The sequence below is a fragment of the Euleptes europaea genome, chromosome 10 (genome assembly GCF_029931775.1).
Source record: "Euleptes europaea isolate rEulEur1 chromosome 10, rEulEur1.hap1, whole genome shotgun sequence".
Classification (NCBI taxonomy): Eukaryota; Metazoa; Chordata; class Lepidosauria; order Squamata; family Sphaerodactylidae; genus Euleptes; species Euleptes europaea.
The window spans coordinates 15772942-15796146 of record NC_079321.1 but is presented as its reverse complement, the minus strand read 5'-3'; the positions used below and the strand labels follow the sequence as shown (position 1 = coordinate 15796146).

General features: G+C 44.7%; 1 protein-coding gene across 3 annotated transcripts in view; it reads right to left on the bottom strand.

Moving 5' to 3' along the window:
* Positions 1–23205, bottom strand: part of TRPM8 (transient receptor potential cation channel subfamily M member 8) — a 49859-nt gene that overhangs the window by 9343 nt on the left and 17311 nt on the right. Inside the window, exons 9-19 of one of the 3 annotated variants that reach the window (XM_056856126.1) lie at positions 20522–20624; positions 18982–19100; positions 17834–18131; positions 17603–17694; positions 16125–16254; positions 13441–13586; positions 11533–11645; positions 9118–9334; positions 5294–5385; positions 2883–3024; positions 356–527 (exon numbers count right to left, since the gene is read on the bottom strand). In XM_056856126.1, the coding sequence (XP_056712104.1) occupies positions 356–527; positions 2883–3024; positions 5294–5385; positions 9118–9334; positions 11533–11645; positions 13441–13586; positions 16125–16254; positions 17603–17694; positions 17834–18131; positions 18982–19100; positions 20522–20624 (1624 nt within the window). Of the gene's footprint in view, positions 1–355; positions 528–2882; positions 3025–5293; positions 5386–9117; positions 9335–11532; positions 11646–13440; positions 13587–16124; positions 16255–17602; positions 17715–17833; positions 18132–18981; positions 19101–20521; positions 20625–23205 lie in introns of all 3 variants that reach the window. The other 2 variants (XM_056856124.1, XM_056856127.1) reach the window with 2 other exon arrangements.

The following is a 23205-nucleotide window of genomic DNA, read 5'->3' as shown; positions in this document are numbered from 1 at the left end:
GCAGCAACTTTATAAGGAGTGGTGACTCTACATCTTTTCCTACAGCTCAGCTTAGTAGAGGAAGGCTTTGGTGGCTCCTCTGAGGACTTTTGAGAGCCAGCATGTAGTGGTTAAAAGCTGCAGACTCTAATCTGGAGAACAGGGTTTGATTCCCCACTCTACCACATGAAGCCTGCTGGGGGACCTCTCTCAGGCCACACAGAGGCGGGCAATGGCAAACTACCTCTGAGTGTCTCTTGCCTTGAAAGCCCTACGTCAGCTGTGACTTGACAGCTATGACCACCTGGGGACTGCATACTTATCTCCTTCCTACTCCAACCCCTGGCTCATTGGCATTACAGCTCAAGATGGATACCATCAATGTCATCAGGATATTGGCCAAACATGGCAAGGTAAGGCTCATAAATGACGGATCGGAATATCCATTCCCAACGATGTTCATTCTTCCTCAAGATCCCTTGTCTGGCTACACCAAAGGCCACCATCCACACAGCAAAGAGGAACAGGAAGAAGAAAACATCTATCAGCTGTGAAAGAGAGCATAAAAAATAAATATCACATGGGGGTTCTGCACAGTCACACTGAACAAGTTTCAAGGCTAAGAAAAGTAAACATGATGGTCCTCTTATTTTCACCATTCTTCAGTTCATAGCCAGGTAGGACTTCTGAGCACAGCGCCCCACCTGGTGCACTGATTCATCCCAATTAAGAATTATTTTTATTTAAAAACCCTGTTTTTCTGACATTCAAAAGTGGGTAGTAAATTCTTTGCACATTTACACATGGCTTTCCCTGTCTTTCATCTGTCATCTTTGTGTTAATAAGTCAATACAATAAAAAGAGGTGCTTCAGTCCTACTCTATGTGTGTGTGTGTCTCTCTCTGTTCGAGCTTTGCCCCATTTTGCCTGGGGGGCTCAATATTTGGGTCTGGATCACAAATACTTTGGGTATTGCTGAATTGTTTTCTCATGGCTCCCCCCACCACCATCCGGTCCTGCAAGGATTCTCTCTTTCAATCAGGATTTCCCCCCTCAGTATGGCAAAGACTTGACATGGAAGAATGACTGACAGAAATGCCCAGAGATCCCGTAACCTCCAACAAATAAGTTGTGCCATGAATCAATCTGCATATAAAAGAGACAAAGAGCATTTTTACAGAGAAACCCCACACCAGTTCTCAGTTATATGGCCATATGACATGTTTGTGTGTAGAATGGTATAGTATAGCCTGATCTCGGAAGCTGAGCCAAGTCAATACTTGGAAGAGAGACCACCGAGGAAGATTTTGCAGAGAAAGATAATGACAAACCACCTCTGCTTCTCACTTGCCTTGAAAGCCCCTTGCTGGGGTCACCATAAGTTGACTGCAACTTGACAGCACTTTACACTCTCTCTATCTCTCTCAGTTCAGGGGCAGTCTTAAAGGTCGTTTATGCATGGGTACTTTCACATTCACCCCCAGTCTGTCTCAGTTGTTCTTTGGAGTTATGCATGAGTTTTCCCTCTATTAGAGATAACCTCGCTACCAGCCCTCGCAATGTCTGGGTCTTCCCATCCCTCTGTTAACCCGATTCGTCCATCTCCCCTGAGCTCAGCCCGCTTTAAATCCCCATGCATAAGGCAAAGCATGGGACACGGAAGCTTGAGGGAGTGACGTTTCTCAACTACAGCCAATTACAAAGCATGTCAAGAGGCAGGGATTCAAATGCTTCTTGCTTCCTGGGAGTTCTTTCTGAACAGAAGAGAGGCATTTAGAAACAAGGCTTGGGTTACTCCTCTCCCTCTCCCATTCCTTTTAGGGAGGTCCGTTTTGTTTTTGTTTTTTAAAATGCTTTTTGATCCAGCACTTGGGTTTCTGCAGGGAGGAAGTTCTAGGCACTACAGCCAATTACAAAGCAGCATGTCAAAGCAGCACTACAACCAATTACAAAGTGGCATTTCAAGGGGCGGGGACTTACAAGCTTCTTGTTTTGAGCTTGGAGACTGCTGGTGCATAGCTTCACAAGAAGAAAGTGTGGGTCCTTACCCTGTGCAAAGTGACGTCACCCTGTGCAAAGTGTGCAGGTGGGCGCATTGGCAGCCACTGAGCCAGCCACTGCCGAAGCCCCTGAGGGGGTAGGCAGGTATGTGCATGTAGTAGCCGCTGCCTGAGTCCTGAAGGGGACACACAGGCACCAAGTTAGGCAGCTGCTCCCTGAACCCCTGAAGGGACAGGAGTGTGTGTGCATAAGTGGTGGTCATCTACTGCCTGAGCCCCAGAAGGTGTGCATGCAAGGCAGGGACCATGCCAGGAGGGCTGCGCATTCAGAGACCTCTCACTCCCTCTTCCTGTGGTCCTTCATTACCAACGTGAGTGAGGGCTGACTGGTGCCTGGCTGGCACAAGCAATGCACTCTGCACATATTCAGAAACTCTCACTCATCCTCAGAAAAGCACTCCAGAATCACAGCTTCACACTCACCGAGTGTGGTCATGCTGCATACAGCCCCACTGGGCCAACTCAAGGAGGCGGAACCAGCTGTTGGGGTAGACAGGAGGCAACTGGATGGTGTGCTGGCTCTTGTGCACTTGCTGAGCCACCTGCACATAGTTCCAGGCAGGCTCACCCAAGTAGCCCACCAACTCTGGGCTGTACAGGAGCCACAAGGGCTAGGCCGGCCACTGACTTACTCCTCAGATGCCACCTAGTGGCAGGGCTGTTGGGTGCTTGGCAGTGGCAGTTGATGAGGAGGTACCAGTGCAGGGGGGCCCAACCCAGGGCCTGGGGTAGCTGCCCTGTGGATAAGACCACCCCTGAATATGTTAAGCCTCTATTAATACAGGTTTCTGGCAAGCTCCAGCGTGAATCACATTCACAATTCCACGTGCATTTATGTCTTACCATCCTCTGAAGCATTATTATCTTGGGTCCAAGATTCCTGCTTACTGTGAAAATATGAACGAGCCGCAGAGTGAAAATAATGTAATCCAAGCAAAAGATGACTCTGCCAGAATACCAGGATGTTTCATTTGAAGACTGGAGCCTACGGGTAGAAACAGATGGTATAGTAGAGAAAATTAATACTCAAATTACATACTCAACTTGGAAAGAAATTTTAATCAGTTTCCAGTACTAAATTTACAAATCTAAATTAACCCGCAGTTTGCAAAATAAGGCTGTACATACTTATTGGTCACCAGAACAGTTTTGTTCATTGCATAGTTATAAAGCAATGTTCATTTTGTGTGGTTATATAAACATCTTGAGCTCCTAAACATTTTAAACTCCAGGTGAGGCTACAGTGTTCACAGTGAGGGCCACTGCAGCCTTTGGCCACCCCCAGAGAATCAGGGCCTTCATTTTCTGGCACTGGGGAGGGAACAGAAGGAAGAAGGCAGAGGAAGACATCTGGGACATTTTTGCATAAAGATATACTTGGGTAGGTGAGTGGCTAACATTATAAAATATTTTTAAAATAGCCCTCTTCAATTACTGATCTCAATGGGGGCCATTCCCCCTTCTCCATAGTGTCCTTATTGGCCTGCTTGCCTCCAGGGCCAGGCACGGGGGCTCAAGAGAGGTGCCCCATTGGGATTTTTCCTGGTGGCCATAATGGCCAATCTGCCCTTGGGTTTAATGACTACCTCTTTCAGAGGCTTTGAAAAAATCTCTTCCATCAGAGAGGCATTAACAATCCTCCACATACAAGGACCCAGCGCCTCTCTGCAGGCCAAGAAAGACAGAGAAGCAAACTGCAAGTTGTGTCCTTCACGCTCCTAGAACCTTAGTAATGGAAAGCAGACTGACCTGATCCTACCAACAGCAACTGGACAGTGCTAGAAATTCCTCTGCAACCTTGTATACTGATTAAATCAGGATCCAACGGATCAGATCTGAGAGGTTTTATTAGCAAAAAACCATGTGAAAACATCACAGGCGCATGGCAAATCACCAACTTTTGAGGACTCATTCCTAGGAGTTGTCCATTGCCTAATGAATTTGAATAATTTATTATTTATTTAGGGTGGAAATCACACCACTTTTCCAGGGACCTGTCTGAGGTGGCTTACAAAATAAAAAAGTAAAGACAGAACATTAAAAGATATTAATTAAAATCCAGCATTAAAAGCCCAGCCCAGGATAAAAGAAACATTGACCATAAAAACAGGCCACTGACCGCTTAAAATAACTGTTTCCAGACTAAAATGGTGTTAAATAATAATTAACTGTGCTGGATGCAATTCAGCCGATGCAGTCATAGCAGAGAGGTATGCTATCTTCACTGCTCTCACTGACATCTCATAGACTTTACAACAGGTTGTATAAAGTGTTATCTTCTGCTAATGACACACTATAAATCTGCTGGCTGTTTTTAATATACCCAAACCCACTGTAAACTAAGGGACTGAAATTCTATTTGAAGGTAGCAGAGATCCTAGTGACCCTGTCAATTGCCTGGCAGAGCCTACCACCACAGACTTTCAATAGTCACCCACTGATCTCCCCCAATCCCCCAGTGCTTCTTGGAGTCTCATGGAACCCATTAGTCTTTGGGTACAGACTAAGGCCTTTTATGCAGGGACGTTTTCCCATGGTCATCCCAGCCATCTGCTTTGGGGCTTCCTTTTGATTATGCACGCCTTATCCGCTTGTCAGAGGTCTCCTCGCTCTCCCTGCACGTTTTGCCCGCATTTTCCAGATTCTGGCTAAAACAGCATCTGGAAACAGATCTACTTGGAAGTAAGACCCATATTATTCAAGGGGGGTTGCTCCTAGGAAAGCATCCTTAGGATCTGAGACTTACTTGAATTTGCTCATAAATTGTCCCCAAATCTCAGTCTTATGAGTTAGTTTCTCTTTCTAATAAAGTTCAGTTTCTTAAACTAACAAACCTAAGAAACTGAACTTAATTGACAGGCTCTTACCCAGGCAGATTTGTCTAAAACACAACATTGTGTGTGTGTGTTGTTATTTAATATTAGAATTGTATCTAGCTGTAAAAGGTTTCTTGTATTGTGATAATATGCTTATTTTTTAAAGTTTGCACTCCCTAAAATCGAATTATAGTTGGAGGAATAAAAGCTGAGGTCCTTCTGCTACCAAATCTGAACCTAAAGATATTAATGTATGAGTGTCTTCTGAAAATGTTTTCCCCCCCACCAATATCAAACTTTTCTGTCATATTCAAATAGTAGAACAAGATCACCCCTAAAATACTCCACTATTTTACAACATGCAATATCATTTTAAGATCATTATCATATCAAATTGTTGTGAGCGCCAACAGTAATTATGGATCTGCTGAAACTTACCTGAACACAATGCCTACTATGAAGTAAAAGATTCCAAGTGTGTCCATAATATTCCACATGTCTGAAAAGTACTTTCTACCATTCATGTACCACTAATGAGAGAAAAGAGAAAGTCACCATACAAGAGTAGGAATTCAACAACTCACAGCCCATTGAGCGAACAATGCCACAGGCTCACAGTGCATTCCTAAGGAGAATTACAGCCCATTCCTGAGCTGTTGGCAGCCGGGGACGGCGTGGACGAGTTGCCGCCGCAGCGCCTCCTAACACGTTTCCCAGCCGTCGAAAGCCTTAAAAAAGTCTTTTGCTGGCATTTTAAGGTTTAAATGGGGCAAAATGCCCCAAAGAGAATAGTGAGGCTGCGCCGGCAAAATAGCAGTCGCAGTCCCCCCATTCTCGGCGCTGGTGTCCGGGGCCAAAAGGGGACAGGGAGTCTACAGGCAGCTCCGACCCCCAGCATGCCCTGGGAATGCCTCCCGGGATGCCCCCTGGGATGCCGGAGTGGGCCTTTATGCCGGTGGGACGCTGGCGGAAGGCCCAGCTGGCATCCTGGGGCAGTGCTGCTGCAGCAGCACCAGAAGACCGTCATCCGGGCCTCCCTGCCGGTGTTGGGGCCACTCACAGCAGCGTAAGTAGCCCGGGTCCCGGGGGGGGGGGCAATGCCGGCGCAGTCCCTTCCTGGCCTCCTGAGGACTTTCGTCCTCAGAAGTCAGAAATGGGCTGTCACTCCAGTCTAAGCAGTTTATTATTATAAATTGTAGTTACCTCACAAACCTTTATTATGAGGTGGGATGTAAACTGTGGCTCAGCAGAGTTTGAAGTCTTCCTCCACTTAAGGAGAAAGAGCCCCTTTTGCTGGAGGAAGGCTTCAACTTTGCTGAGTGGAGTGGTAGGATATATTCCACCTCAGCAAAATCTGTAGTCTTTCTCCAGTTGAAGGAGGTAGAGGTGGCTCTGGAGGTAGTCTTTAAAGTTTTCTGAGCAAACTTTACTAAGGTGCAATATAAACAGTGGAGGAACTTTGCTAATTTCCACTAGAGGAACTTTATTGAGCAGAGTGGTAAAATACAAGCCATTTTAAATGAATTAATTTCTGATGAATGAATGCAGTATGATTTTGTGGACAGTGACTGGGAGTATTAATAGTTGTGCTATGCAACAAGATCACTGCTGCACCCATGAGAGATTGGTCCAAAATGTATAGAGCTCATCCCAGATGTGACACTGAACTGGGTATATAACAAACCCATTCAAAGAATGTGCATCCATGCACAAATTAACACTGTATTAACATGTGTCTTCTGTAAACATAAATTAACCCAATGTGTGTGTGTTAAGTGCCGTCAAGTCGCTTCCGACTTATGCTGACCCTATGAATCAAAGTCCTCCAAAATGTCCTATCTTTGACAGCCTTGCTCAGATCTTGCAAATCGAGGGCTGTGGCTTCCTTTATTGAGTCAATCCATCTCTTGTTGGGTCTTCCTCTTTTCCTGCTGCCCTCAACTTTTCCTAGCATGACGATCTTTTCCAGTGACTCTTGTCTTCCCATAATGTGGCCAAAATACGATAGCCTCAGTTTAGTCATTTTAGCTTCTAGGGTCAGTTTAATTAACCCAATACTACCATTATATTTTGTGAGTCAAAATTTTAAACAGTTCTTAAATTGTGTGGTAGCATAGCTCCCCTCCCCCCCAGTAAATATAACGCACTGATTTTGAAATGAAGCAGTGACATTTATTGGCAGACAGAGAAATGACTGTCATCTCAATACCCCAGATATAGCCCATTTCCTAATTTACACTTTGACATTTCTGTTCAAAAAATTATACAAGATACGCATGTTGCCCATGTACAACAGAAACAATTGGTGATAACCAGGAACACCATAATAACCTAATGTAACACTTCTAATTGTCAAGAAATGTGTTGGCAAACTGTTGAAAAATTATGAGTAAATTTAGTGGGTCCTCTCATGGCTAAACAGGAAGTTGCGAACAGGGAGATTTCTTGCAATGGAGGGAAGTAAGCAGTTGAGTTTTATAGGGATTGGTATTGGGACCAGTGCTATTTCATTTGTCCATATAAGATCTGGAATCAGGAGTGAATAACAAAGTGCCCAGGTTTGCTGCTGTCCACACATTTTTCAGGATGGTGAGAACCAAAGCACAGATTATGAAGAACTCCAAAACAGTCTCTCCAAACTGGGTGACAATGTGGCAAATGAGTTTCAATGTGAGTTAAATTATGTCCTGCGAAGTGAAAGATCCTAACTCTGCATGCATGCCAATGAGGTCTGAACCGGTAATGACTGACCAGGAAAGAGATCTGGGGTCATGAAAGATATCTCAATGAAAATGCAACCCAGTGCATGGCAGCAGTGAAGAAGAAGAAGAAGAGTTGGTTTTTATATGCCGTTTACCACTTAAGGAAGAATCAAACCGGCTTACAATCCCCTCCCCCTCCCCACAACAGACAGCCGGTGAGGTAGGTGGGGCTGAGAGAGCTCTAAGAACTGTGACTAGCCCAAGGTCACCCAGCTGGCTTCATGTGTAGGAGTGGGGAAACAAATCCAGTTCACCGGATTAGCCTCCTCTGCTCATGTGGAGGAGTGGGGAATCAAACCTGGTTCTCCAGATCAGAGTCCACCGCTCCCAGCACGGTTTTCATATGAGAAAATTGCTAGGGAGGAGGCAGAAGAAGCTTTCCTCCTCCTGTGGTGCTGTTCTGAGCCTGTTTGGGCTCTCATGTTTTTTAGAAGTTCCGCACAGCTGCTGTGTGGTTGCAGGGAACACATGAAAACAGGTGAAAACGCATGAAAAATAAGTAACATGAAGTTGGCTCCTAAAAAGCATATTGCAGACTTGGAAAAGATGCAGAAAAGGACAACCAAAATGATCAAGGGGCTGGAACACTTTCCCAACAAGAAGGGGTTAAGGACTTCAGTGCTTTTTACATTAGAGAACTAGGGGCAGATGAACAGAGGTTTATAAATTATGCATTGACTGAAGAAAGTGAACAGAGAGAAGTTTTTCTCCCTCTTACACCCAATGAAGTTTATGTGCAGAACAGATAAAATTAAGTTATTCTCTACTCAAAGAACAGTTAACTTGTGGAATACACTGATACAGGATGTGGTGATTGCTACTAGTTTAGTTGTTTAAAAAAGATGATGAGACAAATTCATGGAGGATATGTCCATCAATGGCTATTTACTATTATGATTAAGTGGAACCTCCATGTTCAGAGGTAGTAATCCTCTGAATATTAGTGCTGAGGGGCAAGAACACAGGTCATTTTTGCTTCCATGCCATCCTCATAGGCCTTCTAGAGCTATCTGGTTGGCCACACTGTAAAACAGGGTGCTGGACTAGATTCAGGACAGTTTCTCTTACACTCTCAGGTTGGAGCTTAATGTTGTTGCTTAATGCTTTTACCAGTTGCAGATCATGCTCCGTTAATAAAGTTATAGCCCTTTATCCAGTTAACTTGTCCCTCTCTTCCTTGGGTCTGCATGCAGCTGGCTCTTAATTAGGAATTTGAAGCCAGTGACAAACCTCGGAGAAACCTGGACATCATGGAAGTGACGGCAGATTTCACTGAAGATACTGAAGATGCAATATTTCACTGAAAATCCACACACAGATTTTGTGTGTGTATCCTACGATAAAGAAATAATTGCAGATACTTTAGTGAGAACTGAACGGCAATCAAAACGGAAGGAGAGAAAACCTCGGATCTGAACTCCACAGGGGTCTCCAACTCTTCCTGGTACTGGAATAACCTCCCTGGAAATAAAACGTTTTTGATTTCCAAGCACTCCCTACTTGTCTCACTTCATCACAAAGCAGGACGAAGACCAGCACGTAGAGGAACAGCTCCAGCAGGGTGGGCTCCTTCTGGAAATCCATGAGCAGGACGTAGGCAAACAGCAGGAGGAAGGCAATGTAGAAGATGACGTTCCATGAGAAGACCACGAAGGGTGACGTGAAGAAGGAGGCATAGTACAAAAACAGCTTTTTGCTCGTCTCTGCTGGCTTCTTCCTAGATAATCAGAGAGACAAAATAATTAGAACAATTTCATAAGTCCTAAAACAGTTTTATATTTTAAAAAATTATACCGCCAAATAAAGATAATCTGTTCAACATGATACTTCCAAGTGTCATTTTTGTCAGTTTTTTTCGGATATATTGGACCTGAAAAATATCGGTATTCCAGTTATTCCCAAATCCCAATACCAATATGGTATTTGGATTCGAGTTTTTTTCCCAATAGCTTAAATAGCTTATATGTGGTTTCTTAAAAGGGTGGCAATTTAGGATTGTGAATCTTCATTCAGAATCTGCTCTGCCTTTCCATTTACAGCAGTGTTTAAAATAGCAATATTGAATTGTCAAAATAATCTCAGAAGATGAAAAACAGAAGCAAACATTTATAGTCAAAAGGCTATCGAGTATTACAGCTCAGTGCAGACTTGGATCCTGACTGTGTCAGAAAAAAAGGCAGTGTACACACATGTCCTAAATAACTAAAATAGCTTTTACTTGGTACTTAAATAAATCAGTGAAGGTGCCTAGCAAGCATACCTGAGAAGTACACTGCACATACAGAGTGGGGGGGGGGGGGACTCTACCACTGGCAACTGCTGCCTTGGTTAAAAACCATCAAGCAATCGAAAAAAGGTTCCCACAGTAGAGAAAAGATGGATCTGAATGCACTCTAAACTACCCTAAGCCTAAAGGGGAGTACAACCTCACCTGGAACAGGTAAAATGGTTCTGCCAAGCATACATTTGTCTAGTCAGTGGGAAGGTAGTTGAAGTCACCTAGTATTACAACATTCCCCCTTTGGGTCACCTCCCTTATTTCCTTCTCCTTTTCAAGAGCTGCCTCACAGTAACAAGCTGAATAATGGTCGATGCTCCATCCCTGCAGGCCCAACAGAAATTCACTTGGCACAACAACAGTTGTTCATAAAAACTTCCTTTTCTTCTCGCTTCCCAGTGTTTTGTGCCTCTCACAAGGGATGAGTTATTTCACTGGCCCCTCCTCCCTATTGTTATCCTAGACTGTTGAGCTATCTTTTTTAAAGCATGCCCGAGTACATGCACTCTCCCTAATCACAATGGGCTTGCCCCTTCCCCTGCTTTGGGTCCACCGATGTCTCTCCTTAAACCAATTCAAAGCTCTCTGAAGGTGCATCAAAGAGTCATATGGGACCCAGCTGACTGGCGCATGGCCAGATTGGGGACCAGACTGAGGAGCAGGGATGGCCCTTTGTACCATGGACAGGGTCTAGCTCCCTCGGACCACCAGGCACAATCTCCTGCCCTTCATCCATGTGCTTCTGAGTGCTTTGGTCTTGGGATTTGGGGCCATCCTCAGGGACCCACTGGGCTGTCCTGCCACAAAGTGTCACAATAGACCCGCTGTACACATCTGGTATGCAGTATAGGAACACTCGCCTTCAGTATGAAAGAAATGCATCGTCAAAAACAAGCATCAAACAAGTGGACCAGAGGACAACTGCATCTCATCCTCAGCAATGTGATGGTCCCAGGATGCTCTTCAATAGGTGACCATGGCAGTGGCACAACCAAAAGAACTTTAATAGTAATTCCCTCTTCCCAGAACTGCAATCACAGTGTGGAATGGAATGGTATAGCACAATCTTATTAGGTCTTGGAAGCTAAGCAGGGTCGGTAGTCGGAAGGGAGACCACCAAGGAAGGCTCTGCAGAAGAAGGCAATAGTAAACCACCTCTGCTTCTCACATGCCTTGGAAGCCCCTTGGTGGGAGTGCCACAAATTGGTTGTCACTTGACAACACTTACGTATATATTAATTGGGAAGGGGCAGGCAGCATGGTACAGCCTGATCTTGTCAGATATCAGAAGCTAAGCATGGTAAGAACATGGATGGGAGGCCACCAAGAAAGGCTCTGCAGAGGAGGGCAATGGCCAACCTCCTCTGCTTCTCACTTGCCTTGAAAGCCCCTTGTGGGGGTTGTCATAAGTTGGTTGTGACTTGATGGCACATACATACATAACTTCAAGTCACATGTACCTAACAACTACAGCAGGCTCTTCAAACAATTGGAGTGGTCTGCGTGGAAGCAAACTTGGAAGGAAGAAGGCTGCATGCAAACACACACACACACACATACATTTACAAAAATGGTAAAAGCTGTACAAAAAATTATTTTTCTTTTTTTTAAAAACCAGCTAATTGAAAATAATTTACCTGAAGGAGATGAAGCCACAGCCTATTAAAGGGAAAAGGAAAAGGCACAGAATGATCTTCCAGTTTTTAGTGTCTCTGGAGATCTCTCCATACCACTGTTTCGAAAGAAAATTCTGGAAAAAAGCCAAAAACAATTCAACCATTGGACTGTGGTCAGTGGATCTGACCCAGACGTTTGCCTCTCTTACGTGTGGTAGAATAATGGTTGGTCTTCAGAGGAAGCTTTCTGAAGGTACAGAGCACCTTTCTGTGGCTTAAGCTAGCTAAACAACTTCAGCTCTGCCAAGATGCCAGACTTCCAGGGCACCAAACTCAGAATATCTTCACACATGAAGCTACCTTATACTGAATCAGACTCTTGGTCCATCAAAGTCAGTATTGTCTACTCTGTCTGGCAGCAGCTCTCCAGGATCTCGGGTAGAGGTATTTCACATTACCTACTTGCCAGGTCCCTTTAACTGGAGATGCCAGGGATTTAACCCGGGACCTTCTGCATGCCAAGCAGATGCTCTACCACTGAGCCACAGCCCTTCCCTTCCCTGATTAACAGTATCTATGTTAATCAATGGCACACGTTTGCATGCTGCGTGCATTTGTGAAACAATACTTCTAAAGAAAAATGCATATGTTCTTTGTTATTAGTTGACATGAGCACGTGTCATTGGAGGCAGTGTCACAGAAGAGGTATTTTCTCCCGTGCCTAAGAAGGGGACGAGGAAGAAGAAGAGTTCGTTTTTATACTCCATTTTTCTTTACCGACAGGCGTCTCAAAGTGTCTTACAATCACCTTCCCTTCTCCCCCCGCCCACAAACAGGCACCTTGTGAGGTAGGTGGGGCTGAGAGAGTTCTGAGAGAACTGTGGCCAGCCCAAGGTCACCTAGCAGGCTTTTATGTGGAGGAGTGGGGAATCGAACCTGGTTCTCCAGATTAGAGTCTGCCGCTCTTAACCATTTCACCATGCCGGCTCTCTTTATACGATGGCACCTCCCTTTTTTAAGATGGCGCCTGCCTCCTGAAATCTTTGTGCATAGATGAGTTTCTTAAAAATGCAATTTGCAAGTAATGGTGGTACAACAGGGCCTTTAATAGAGTTGCCAACTCTAGAGTGGAAAATTCATGGAGATTTGTGGGTGGAGCCTGGGGAGGGCAGGGTTTGGGAAGGGTGTGTGTGAAGGACCTCGGGGAGGTACAATGCCATAAGAGTCCACCCTCCAAAGCAGCCATTTTCTCCAGGGGAATTGATCTCTTTCATCTGGAAATGTAATTTTGGGAGATTTCCTGGCCCCACCTGGAGGTTGTCAAATCTAACCTCTAAAGACAGAAAAGCCACTTTCTGTGGGATGCTGGGGGAGGCAGCTGCACCAGGGAGATCTTAAACTGTTTCCTATCAGTTGTTCCCGTTACCAAATTTCTCCTCCACACCCCACAAAGAGTTTGTGACCCTTCCCTCCGTCTGTTTCGCTGCTCCTGATACCAACCAGATGCCACTTTTCACATTTAAGGGGCCTGTCAGGCTACCATTACGTATGTTTAGTTTGGACTTTACTTACTAGAACGATCCATCAGCATTATGTATATCACATAAAAGGTAAAGGTAGTCCCCTGTGCAAGCACCGGGTCATTCCTGACTGGTGGGGTGATATCACATCCCGACGTTTACTAGGCAGACTATGTTTATGGGGTGGTTTTTGACTGAGTTACTGCAGCTTTACCACTCTGCTCCACGGGGCTCTCTATATACATTGCATACCATGGCATCAATTGCAAAGTTTGCAATCCACATCTGACTTCTTAAAACAGTATTTTCCATGACCATTAAGATGCAACAGGGAGAGGCGATATTGACCCAGTGTCACTGAATAAAATCTACCCGTCCTGGCAACCTGCCTTCCCCTCTGCTGTTTTACCTGGACTCCTGGCTGGGCAATGAACTGCTGGTCCTTTGCCTCCACAGCAAGTTCCAGACAATTGCTGCCACCCCATGCCTCACAAGAATAGATAAGCAGTTGTTCAGCCAGATCTTCGTCACTGCTGTAGCATTCCGTGAACAGCTCTTAAAATGACAAAATCCATAGAGAGTAAATCTCCAAATTTCTTCTTTTAACTCTACCAGGAAAGAAAATTTGTTTTCATTATTTTCGTTAACAATTACTACTGTTGGGCGGGATCAGTTAGGCCCGGCTGTGTCTTGGGTCCCCACCTTGTGTCAGACATAACACAATCATCTTCTCTATTCTGGCATGTGCAGTGACTAGGGTTGCCAACCTGCAGGTACAAGCTGGAGATCTCCTGCTATTACAACTGATCTCCAGCCGATAGAGATCAGTTCACCTGGAGAAAATGGCCGCTTTAACAATTGGACTCTATGGCATTGAACACCCTCCCCTCCTCAGGCTCCACCCCAAAAACCTCCAGGTATTTCCCAACCCGGAGCTGGCAACCCTAGCAGTGACCAATTAGGATCAGGACAGTGGTGCACGCGGAGAAGGGGCTTCAACCTTTCCCAAACTGAAACAGTCCCAGGGGGCTGCTATATGGGGAAACCTGCATGCTCCCTGGGATACATGTGGGTTTCCCCAACCGGCCAAGGAACATCTCTCTGGGACAATTTCAGACTGGAAAAATAGCACTGGGCGAAAGGCAGAAACCTCCGTGTGCGCCACTGTCCTGATCCGAATCAGGCACTCCACATACATCAATTGAGGAACACCTACATTTCACTTGTGCACTTGTGATTGTATTGGACATGGGGAGGACCCAGACGCACCCCATTAACTCCATAATGTGTGAAGAGGCTCCAAGAGCATGGCAAGGGGTTTCCAGTGTTGTTTACCCTGTGGGCACTTTTTGAGTTCGAGGAAGGGGAGTGGGCAATATTACAAAATGGCTGCCAGGCCGGGGGGGGGTGTTACAAAAGGCGTGGAAGCCCCAAGACAAACATCCTCCTGTTATGGGAGCAGCTGTTTCCAAATGGGAGCTCCCTGCAGACCCAAAGGTGATGTATTCTGGTGTCTTCTGAAACACCTCCTGCTATCTTCTTATTGGATTGGATCTGTTCCCCCCATGAGCTTACCACTTTAGACACACACACCACCCAAGAGGAGAGACAGCTTGCTCCACAGATATGCGGAAGTATACATACCCACTTATGGTGAAGTGGACCTTGGGCTGGTGTGGGTCCCCAACAGTTCTTAAGATACCCCAGGCTGGTGGTGACACTGCCAAAGAGTTCTTGGGTCCAGAAGGTGCTAAGCTGTGCCCTACCAGAGTGCAGCGGGGCCCAGATTCTCCCCTTCCCCCCTCCTTGCCTTTTCCCTCATCTTTTCCCTTGCACCACAACACTAGTGTCTTAGCTTTTTCTCGTTGACTTTGACAAAATAGCTCTCCAGGCTGTTCGCTCCCAATGAGTTCTACTTACGAGTGCCCCTCTTTTGCACAATGTTGAAGTCGATGGTCAGGACAGGAGAGGAGCCCCCCTCCGCCCTCTGCCTTCTCTTCTGCTGTGCTCTCTGCACACTGCGTCTGAAAGCCCTGCTGTCTGGCCAGCCTGTTGCTGACTACATTTGGCAAGTAATGAAAATGTACAGACTCTTATGGAAGATTAATATGGGCCAGTGGGGTTGTTTTTTTTTTGGTGTGTGTGTGTGTTTTGTTTTTGCCGTCAAGTCACATCTGGCTTATGGCGACCCCTGGTGGGGTTTTCAAGGCAAGAGACGTTCAGAGGTGGTTTGCCATTGCCTGCCTCCACGTCACGACCCTGGTATTGCTTGGAGGTCTCCCATCCAAATGTACCAGCGTGAAAAGAGGCAGGCATCCGTGAGCCAGATGACTTCAGTGCCAATGCTTCTTAGTGCTGCTTGGATCCCTTGGTATTCCTTGGAGGTCTCCCATCCAAATGTTTGCCAGGGCCAACCCCGTTTAGCTTCTGCGATCTGATGAGATCAGGCTAGCCTGGGCTATCCAGGTCAGGACGGGATTGCACCACTTCAAATGACTTTCACGACTTGCAATTTCAGCATTGGAACTGAAATCACCTGGTGCACAGATGTGTGTGTGTGTTAAGTGCCGTCAAGTCGCTTCTGACTCAAAGTCCTCCAAAATGTCCTATCTTTGACAGCCTTGCTCAGATCTTGTTGGGTCTTCCATCTTTTCCTGCTGCCTTCAACATTTCCTAGCATGACTGTCTTTTCCAGTGACTCTTGTCTTCTCATAACGTGACCAAAGTACGACAGCCTCAGTTTAGTTATTTTAGCTTCTAGGGTCAGTTCAGGCTTGATTTGATCTATAACCCACTGATTTGGGTTTTTTTGGCAGTCCAGGGTATCCGTAACTCCTCCAACACCACATTTCAAAGGAATCAACTTTCTTCCTATCAGCTTTCTTCAATGTCCAGCTTTCACACCCATACATAGTAATAGGGAATACGATGGCATGAATTAACTTGATCTTGCGCAGATACCTGCACCTTTTCACACTGGTACTGAATTCAAAGCTAGATTTTTAAATTAAACCTTGATCAGTCCCAACCTTCTCTTGTGTACGTTTGCATTGTATCTGCTATGGGCTTTGAGCCTCCTATAGTGGGACTTACCCACCGCTCTAGTCTCATATTCATTTGCCAGTTCCTCTGATTCACCAGCAGCGTTGATATCATTCTTTACCTTAGCCAGGCTTTTCAGGAGCTTGCTTGCCCCCAGCGCTGCCAAAGTGCAGCCTCTAGTCTGCAAAGAGAGAGAATTGCCAGGTTACAAACAGCATTACCGGCAAGTCACTGTCACTGTGATATTGTCTTCCAGTAAGACCGATTCAACTCCCTGAACAGCTGTGCAGCTGCATAATTTAAAAGTGCTCCATTCCCTGGAGTCTTGTTTGAGAAATCATATGGGAGCAACAGTTCTACTTTATTTCACGATGCCTAGAATCTTAAAGGAATGCCAAACATCTGGCTGCAGTGGCTAGAAGCTGTCTTGGGGCTGGGGAGTGGCATTATCAACCAACCCTTCTCCTTCCCTTTGTAAGGAAGAAGTGTGCACTAAAACCACTCCGCAACCTTAAGGAGCACTAAGAACCAAATTACACGTTACTTTTCTCACAAGTTTTCACATGTTTTCCCCACATCTGAGAGAATGTGAAAAACACATGAAAAACAATAACATGTAGTTTGGCTCTAAGAAAGACTTTACAAATTCCTAAGGCAGTTTGTTTTGGTGCTGAGCTGGCTTTAGGAAGTTTCCCTAAACTTTCATCTAAACCTGGTGGTGGAAAGCGCCGTCAACAGCTGACTTATGGCGACCCCTTAGGGTTTTCAAGGCAAGAGACGTTAGGAGGTGGTTTGCCATTGCCTGCCTCTGCGTGGGCTGAGAGAGTTCAGAGAGAACTGTGACTGGCCCAAGGCCACCCAGCAGGCTTCATGTGGAGGAGTGGAGAATCAAACCTGGTTCTCCAGTTTAGAGTCCGCCGCTCTTAACCACCACACCACACTGGCTCTCACACCCTCATTCATAGCTCTCAGGTATTTAAAGGGGAAATTTCCACACATCTGCACACTTCAACAACTAACATACTAGACATAAATTTTTCACTTGGGAAAGATATTGGATAAGCTCATTTGCATTCAAACATTACGAAGTAAAGAGGTTGGATCTGGGGTCCCCGCCTGCTGTCAGACTTAAACAGTCAGACACAAGTTGCATGTTATCCTCAGTTGCTGCATGTGAATCAGGTTTCAACTTGCACATAGAAGGGGCTTCCATCTTCCCTCTGGTGCCATTTTCACAGCCTGAAACATTCCTGGGGATACAGTATTTGGCCTATTGAGGTAACCCACGGGTGTCGCAGGGACCACTCTGGACAGTTTCAAGTTGGAGAAACAGTGCAGGAGGGAAGGCTGAAGCCTCTGTGCACCACATTCCTGATCGAAATTGGGCACTGCACATGTGAGAATTGAGGAGAAACTGCAATTTATCTCTGACTGTTACATCTGACACAATGTGGGGGACCCCACAGCCAACTTGTGCACTTCCTAGTGTGTGAATTATTAAATGATGTCATGATGAAAACGAGACACACCTGTTCCCAAATCACTTTGGATAGTTCCTTTTTGTTTTGAAGAACTGCCCAAATAAAGAGAGCCTGTAGAGGATGCCTTGGAATTGGAGGGGCTTCCTGGAAAGACATAAAGCATGCAAAATGTTACTGAACAGAATCACTTGTTAACTCAACTCTCAAACTTGTTCTCTTTCACTTGGAATACAACTGAAGACTCCATTCACACTCAGCCTAAACACACTCACGCTTTACATACCGGCAGGCATATCTCTGTCGTGTCTTCTTTTATATTTTTGTCCTCTTTTTTGGCGCCTCTTCTGAAATCCTCCACCATCTTCCACACAAATGTAAGGAGGCTGTCATTGTATGAGTTCTTAGCAATCTGTAGATTTTTAAACACCAGACTGCTGAAATTGTTGGTGTAGAGATCAGTCAAAACTTCATTAGTGAGAAACTTCCTCAGATTCAAGCCATTTTCCAGAAAGAGGCGGACAAATGTTGGTCTATCCTTCACCAGGGCAGTAAACATGACATCCTGAAGGTCAGCAGACTGGCATGGAATAAGAAGCAGTACAACTGTTTATCCATTCTGAAAACAAAAGACTTTCTGCACTGGGCACGCTGTTCTGTTCCTTGGCTGCCCCACAAAATGTAACTTGTTTTTATGATAGCTTATAAGAATCTCATCCTGACCTGGCCTGAACTTGTCAGATCTTGGAAGCTAAGCAGGGTCTGCCCTTGTAAGTACTTGGATGGGAAACCACCATAGTAGTCCAGGGTTGCTACACAGAGGCAGGCAATGGCAAACCACCTCTGTTCATCTCTTGCCTTGAAAAGCCTATGGGGTCACCATAAGTGGGCTGCAGCTTGACGGCTCTTTCCACCACCATTAGAATCTCAATCAAACATAAAATTCCCACTCAGAGATCAGCTCATCTCTCTTTCGCTCATTCACACACACCAAGTTCACTTTCATTTGAATTTCAAAAACCATTTGTTCATGATTGCCACATTATGATCATTATTATTAATGATTTTTCCGGGAGTTCGAAGGGGCTGCAGGAATGGAGGGGTGTGTGGGAAGACTTACGCATACAGATGGTTGGACATGCGCCAGTAACAGGCACAGCACGTTACAGAAACACTGATCAAATGGTTGCGTGGGCATTGTAGAGGAACTGGCGGTCCCCAGCCTACTATGACCACTTCCATCCCGTTATTCACCTTCTTGACAAAAAAGGCAACTGGAACATCCTGACTGACTGTAATGGCACAGAATTCCCCTCCAAGTTCTCCACTGAACATAAGAACCCATCTGTCCAGTCTTGAGGAGCAGACCAGATCTCCACCTGCCTGGTAGTTTTTGCACTTTGGAAGCTACATGTTGATGTTCTACTTACCTCCCACCGCCGATCATTGGTAAATATATCTTCACCTGCCAGCTCCAGCTGGTTCCATTCCAAAAGCAATTTTAGTTGCCCATTCCAGTTATCTTTATCTTGCTCATTGGTACTGAAAGCTACAAGTGGAGAAGAAAGTCTGTATAGGATGAGCCTTAATTTAGGACTCTAATTCTCATTTCTCTGCCCAATAAGCAACACTACCCAATCTGACTTAATCCAGGAGTAGAATTCAGGGTGGGCCTGGCATTCCTAGCTATTATCATCTTGGGGCCTCACTTAATCTTTTAAATGTATTAAGTTAATAGAAAACAATTGAAGTACTTTGAAAATGACATGATTGGCTTACTTTAATCAAACATACAGACATACTTCCCATGAAATAGACTATAGCACACTATACATCATGGAGGCCTATCTTCTTCTTGACAAAAACTGAAATGAAACATAATGCTGCCATCAAAATTTATTAAAAACAAGAATTTAAGTCATGCTTGGTATTGCAGGTCTGGTAATTCAGAATCCTACCTCCCTAATTATGGCAGCTGTACCCATATCCATCATGTCTTCATCAAATCCCTCCCACTTGCATCAAGGAGCATTCTGTATTCTCACATTAAAAGATCCCCAGTAACTTCAACAAATCCTACAACTGCTGCTTTTATACCGAGCGCCAGAGTTTTTGAACAGTTCACTTCCACTCTCTTAGAAAGAATAGAAAATGTTGAAGAAATTGTAGTCTGTGAAAACCAAACCACATCTAAAGTCTCCCAACATACTCTATTGCCTTTCTTAGGACTGACATTCTGCTCCTCTTAAACAAAACAATAAATGCCCAAGCCCCTATGGAGCATCCAAATTTCAGCACGAATCTAACAGCCCCGAGTAAAATTTATTCCATATTCTCATAAAAGAGGGATTCGAAAAGGATTGGCCTCAAGAGGATAAGCCAGTGTTAACCATCATCCAAGGCCCTGCAATTTAGTAGTTAACCTTATAACTCAAGGTGACTTTAAAATTTTTACTAAAGCACAACACTTGAATATTGGGTTGGATCCAGCAGTCTCCCCCTCCCTTTTCCCTCCAACCAGCAGTCCTTCCCAAACCCAGGACAGTGAGTTTTCTGGGGCCGGAGGATCTACATATAAAATGGCTCAGTGGTAGAGCATCTGGTTGGCATGGAGAAGGTCCCAGGTTCAATCTTTGGCATCTCCAGTTAAAGGGACTAGGCAAGCAGGTGATATGAAAGACCTCTGTCTGAGACCCTGGACAGCTGCTTCAGGTCTGAGTAGACAATACTGACTTTGATGACCAAGGGTCTGGTTCAGTATAAAGCAGCTTCATGTGTTCATGTGTTTCCCACTTCCGCCAGTGCAGCTCTGGGGAGATTTTGCCCTCCACCTGTATCCCTAGGAATCAAATTTTGCAGGGTCAGAAGGGACTGCTTCCCAGAAAGGTGGGAAGATCCATGATCTGCCAGACTCTTCCACTGATGGACTGTGAGATCCAACCTACAGTGAGGAAACAGAAGTAATCGTACCTTTATAAAGAGCATAAGAAATTGCATTGCTCACTACTTCATCTCCAGCTTCTTCTATTTTGATCACAGTAAGCAGATGTGGATTTTCAAGGACTTCTTTGATCTATGCAAGCAAAGTCAAGTTAGTCTAGCCTAAGAATCTTCATAGTCAGAGTACAATTTTCTACTAATGACAATCCCTAGAGACTTAGAGATACAACTTTCCTTTGTAACGACCACATTTTCTTTAAGTAGCTAGAACTCATGTTGGGCTCTTATGTACACAACTATCTTTGTTACCATTGGAGAGATTTGAAAAAACCCCACTGATACCTGTCATTCTTTAAAACAATTGTCATACTATTACTTTTTGTGTAACAGGGTCAGCCAACCTACATTTTCTTCTGTGAAGCTGTTCCACGCATCTCTAGTTAGGGAACAATATTTGTTTCTTATGTCACCTATGTACTTTATTGTAGTATTGGTTTATAAAAGTCATTAGTGATACAGAAAGGGGAGGGGGAACATTGTTTACAGATGAGGTCCAGCTAGGGTTGCCAACCTCCAGATACCAGCTGGAGATCTCCTGCTATTACAACTGATCTCCAGCCGATAGAGATCAGTTCCCCTGGAGAAAATGGCCGCTTCGGCAATTGGACTCTATGGCATTGAAATCCCTCCCCTCCCCAAATCCTGCCCTGCTCAGGCTCTGCCCCAGAAACCTCCCGCCGGTGGCAAAGAGGGACCTGGCAACCCTAAGTCCAGCCTGTCACACAAGTCACAGGAAAGTCTAAGGAGAGAGAAAACACGCATGTACACCCAGCACTGAGAAACTCCCATTGTGGATGGACCAAACATCCTTCTCCTTCTCACACATTAGCACTTCCAAGAACAGAACCAAATTAGGGGCAGGGACTAATTGCTGTTGTAGAAGACTAATGTCGACATTATTAGACTCATGGATGTGAGTCTACTACCTAGAAAATGTCAGCGAAGGAACAAAATGTACGGAAGCCTTTTAAAATCTATAGTAACAAAATGAAAACTGTTAAGTACAAAATGTAACAGAACATCGTGACCCACAACGAGAAGCTTTTCTAATAAGACACTGCTGCCCTGTAAAGATTATTAGAGTCACAAGGTAATGGATTTAAAGACAAGCATTCAGATGAAGTACAGGACCCATTAATTCCAAAGGCCATTTGCCCCACCTAAACGACTCCCTTACTGGGCCTGAGTGCCGTTCTGAAAGCAGAACATTACCATTTTCCATGTACTCAGGTTTTTCCTCCTATTTTTAAGGAGAATAAAAATCCTGAGATGGTTTAAACTCCAGACCCTAGCAGCACAATGTAAAAAGAGGTGTGCGTCCCCCCAATGCCCCCTTTACCACATTCTCTGACATGTGCAGAGGATTGGAATGTGGAGTGATCAGCGCAATTACAAGTTATGACTTCATTGGGGGGGGGGGGAAGCAAATGAAAATGAATGTATCCCTAATCAAACGCCACCACGTTGACTTGTGGCTGTTTGGGCAGTCATTTTTGCTTTGTGTTCACCCAGATTTATGCTGAACTGAGTACAGATCTCATATGCTCATCCTACACAATCAGCCTCTGCAAATATATGAAGCTTAAAAACATTATAAATGTATGTGGGCTTCCTAGAGGCATCTGGTTGGCCACTGTGTGAGCAGACTGCTGGACTTGATGGATCTTGGTCTGATCCAGCATGGCTTTTCATATGTTCTTATGTTCTTTGGTAACAGGTAGCAAGAGTACAGAACTACAATGAGTGTGCAGTACAAAGCTGAGAGCTGGTGTGGTGTAATGGTTAGAGTGTCAGACTGGAATCTGGGAGAGCCGGGTTCGACTCCTCACTTTGCCATGGAAGCTCACTGGGTGACCTTGGGCCAGTCACTCTTTCTCAGCCCGACCTACCTCACAAGATGATTTGTGAGGTTAAAACGGAGGAGGAGAGAACAGTCAAAGCCACTTAGAGTCCCCACTGGGGAGCAAGTAAGTAAGTAAGTAAGCAAATAATTAATTAATTACAAATAGTGTACAGAGAAATGTGGGGCTGGTATTGCAGATGGAACTTGTGTTAACTCCTCTGTGTTTTCTTTATGTAAAAGTAAAACTTAACAGAAAGGAGAAACAACCGGCATCATGCAGTGCACTACGGACATAGAAAGAAGAAGTATTTGCATTTATTTAGAGTGTTTATAGTACTTCATGTCGATTCATTTTGTTGTCATTCTTAATAGGATGGAAGGTTGTATGGTATAGCCTGATCTCATTAGATCTCGGTGAAAAAGCAGGATCGGTACTTGGATGGGAGACCACCAAGGAAGGCTCTGCAGAGGAAGGCAACTGCAAACTACCCCTGTTTTTCACTTGCCTTGAAAGCCCCTTGCTAGGGTCACCATAAGTCGGTTATGACTTGACAGCACATAACATATGTGAATGAATGAATTTTATTTGCGGTCAAAGACCAATAAATACACACTATATGTAGCAATCATACAGCATTTCAGATAAAATACGATATAAAAACTTATCCATAACGTATGTAATTCTTAATAATCCTGTGAAGGTGAGTCAGTATTATTACTACTGATAGACAGGAATCAGCAATTAATATAATCTTTGTTCCAATGCATTCGTCTTTTTAAATAACACCTAAAGTTTCCACAAGCAAAGACT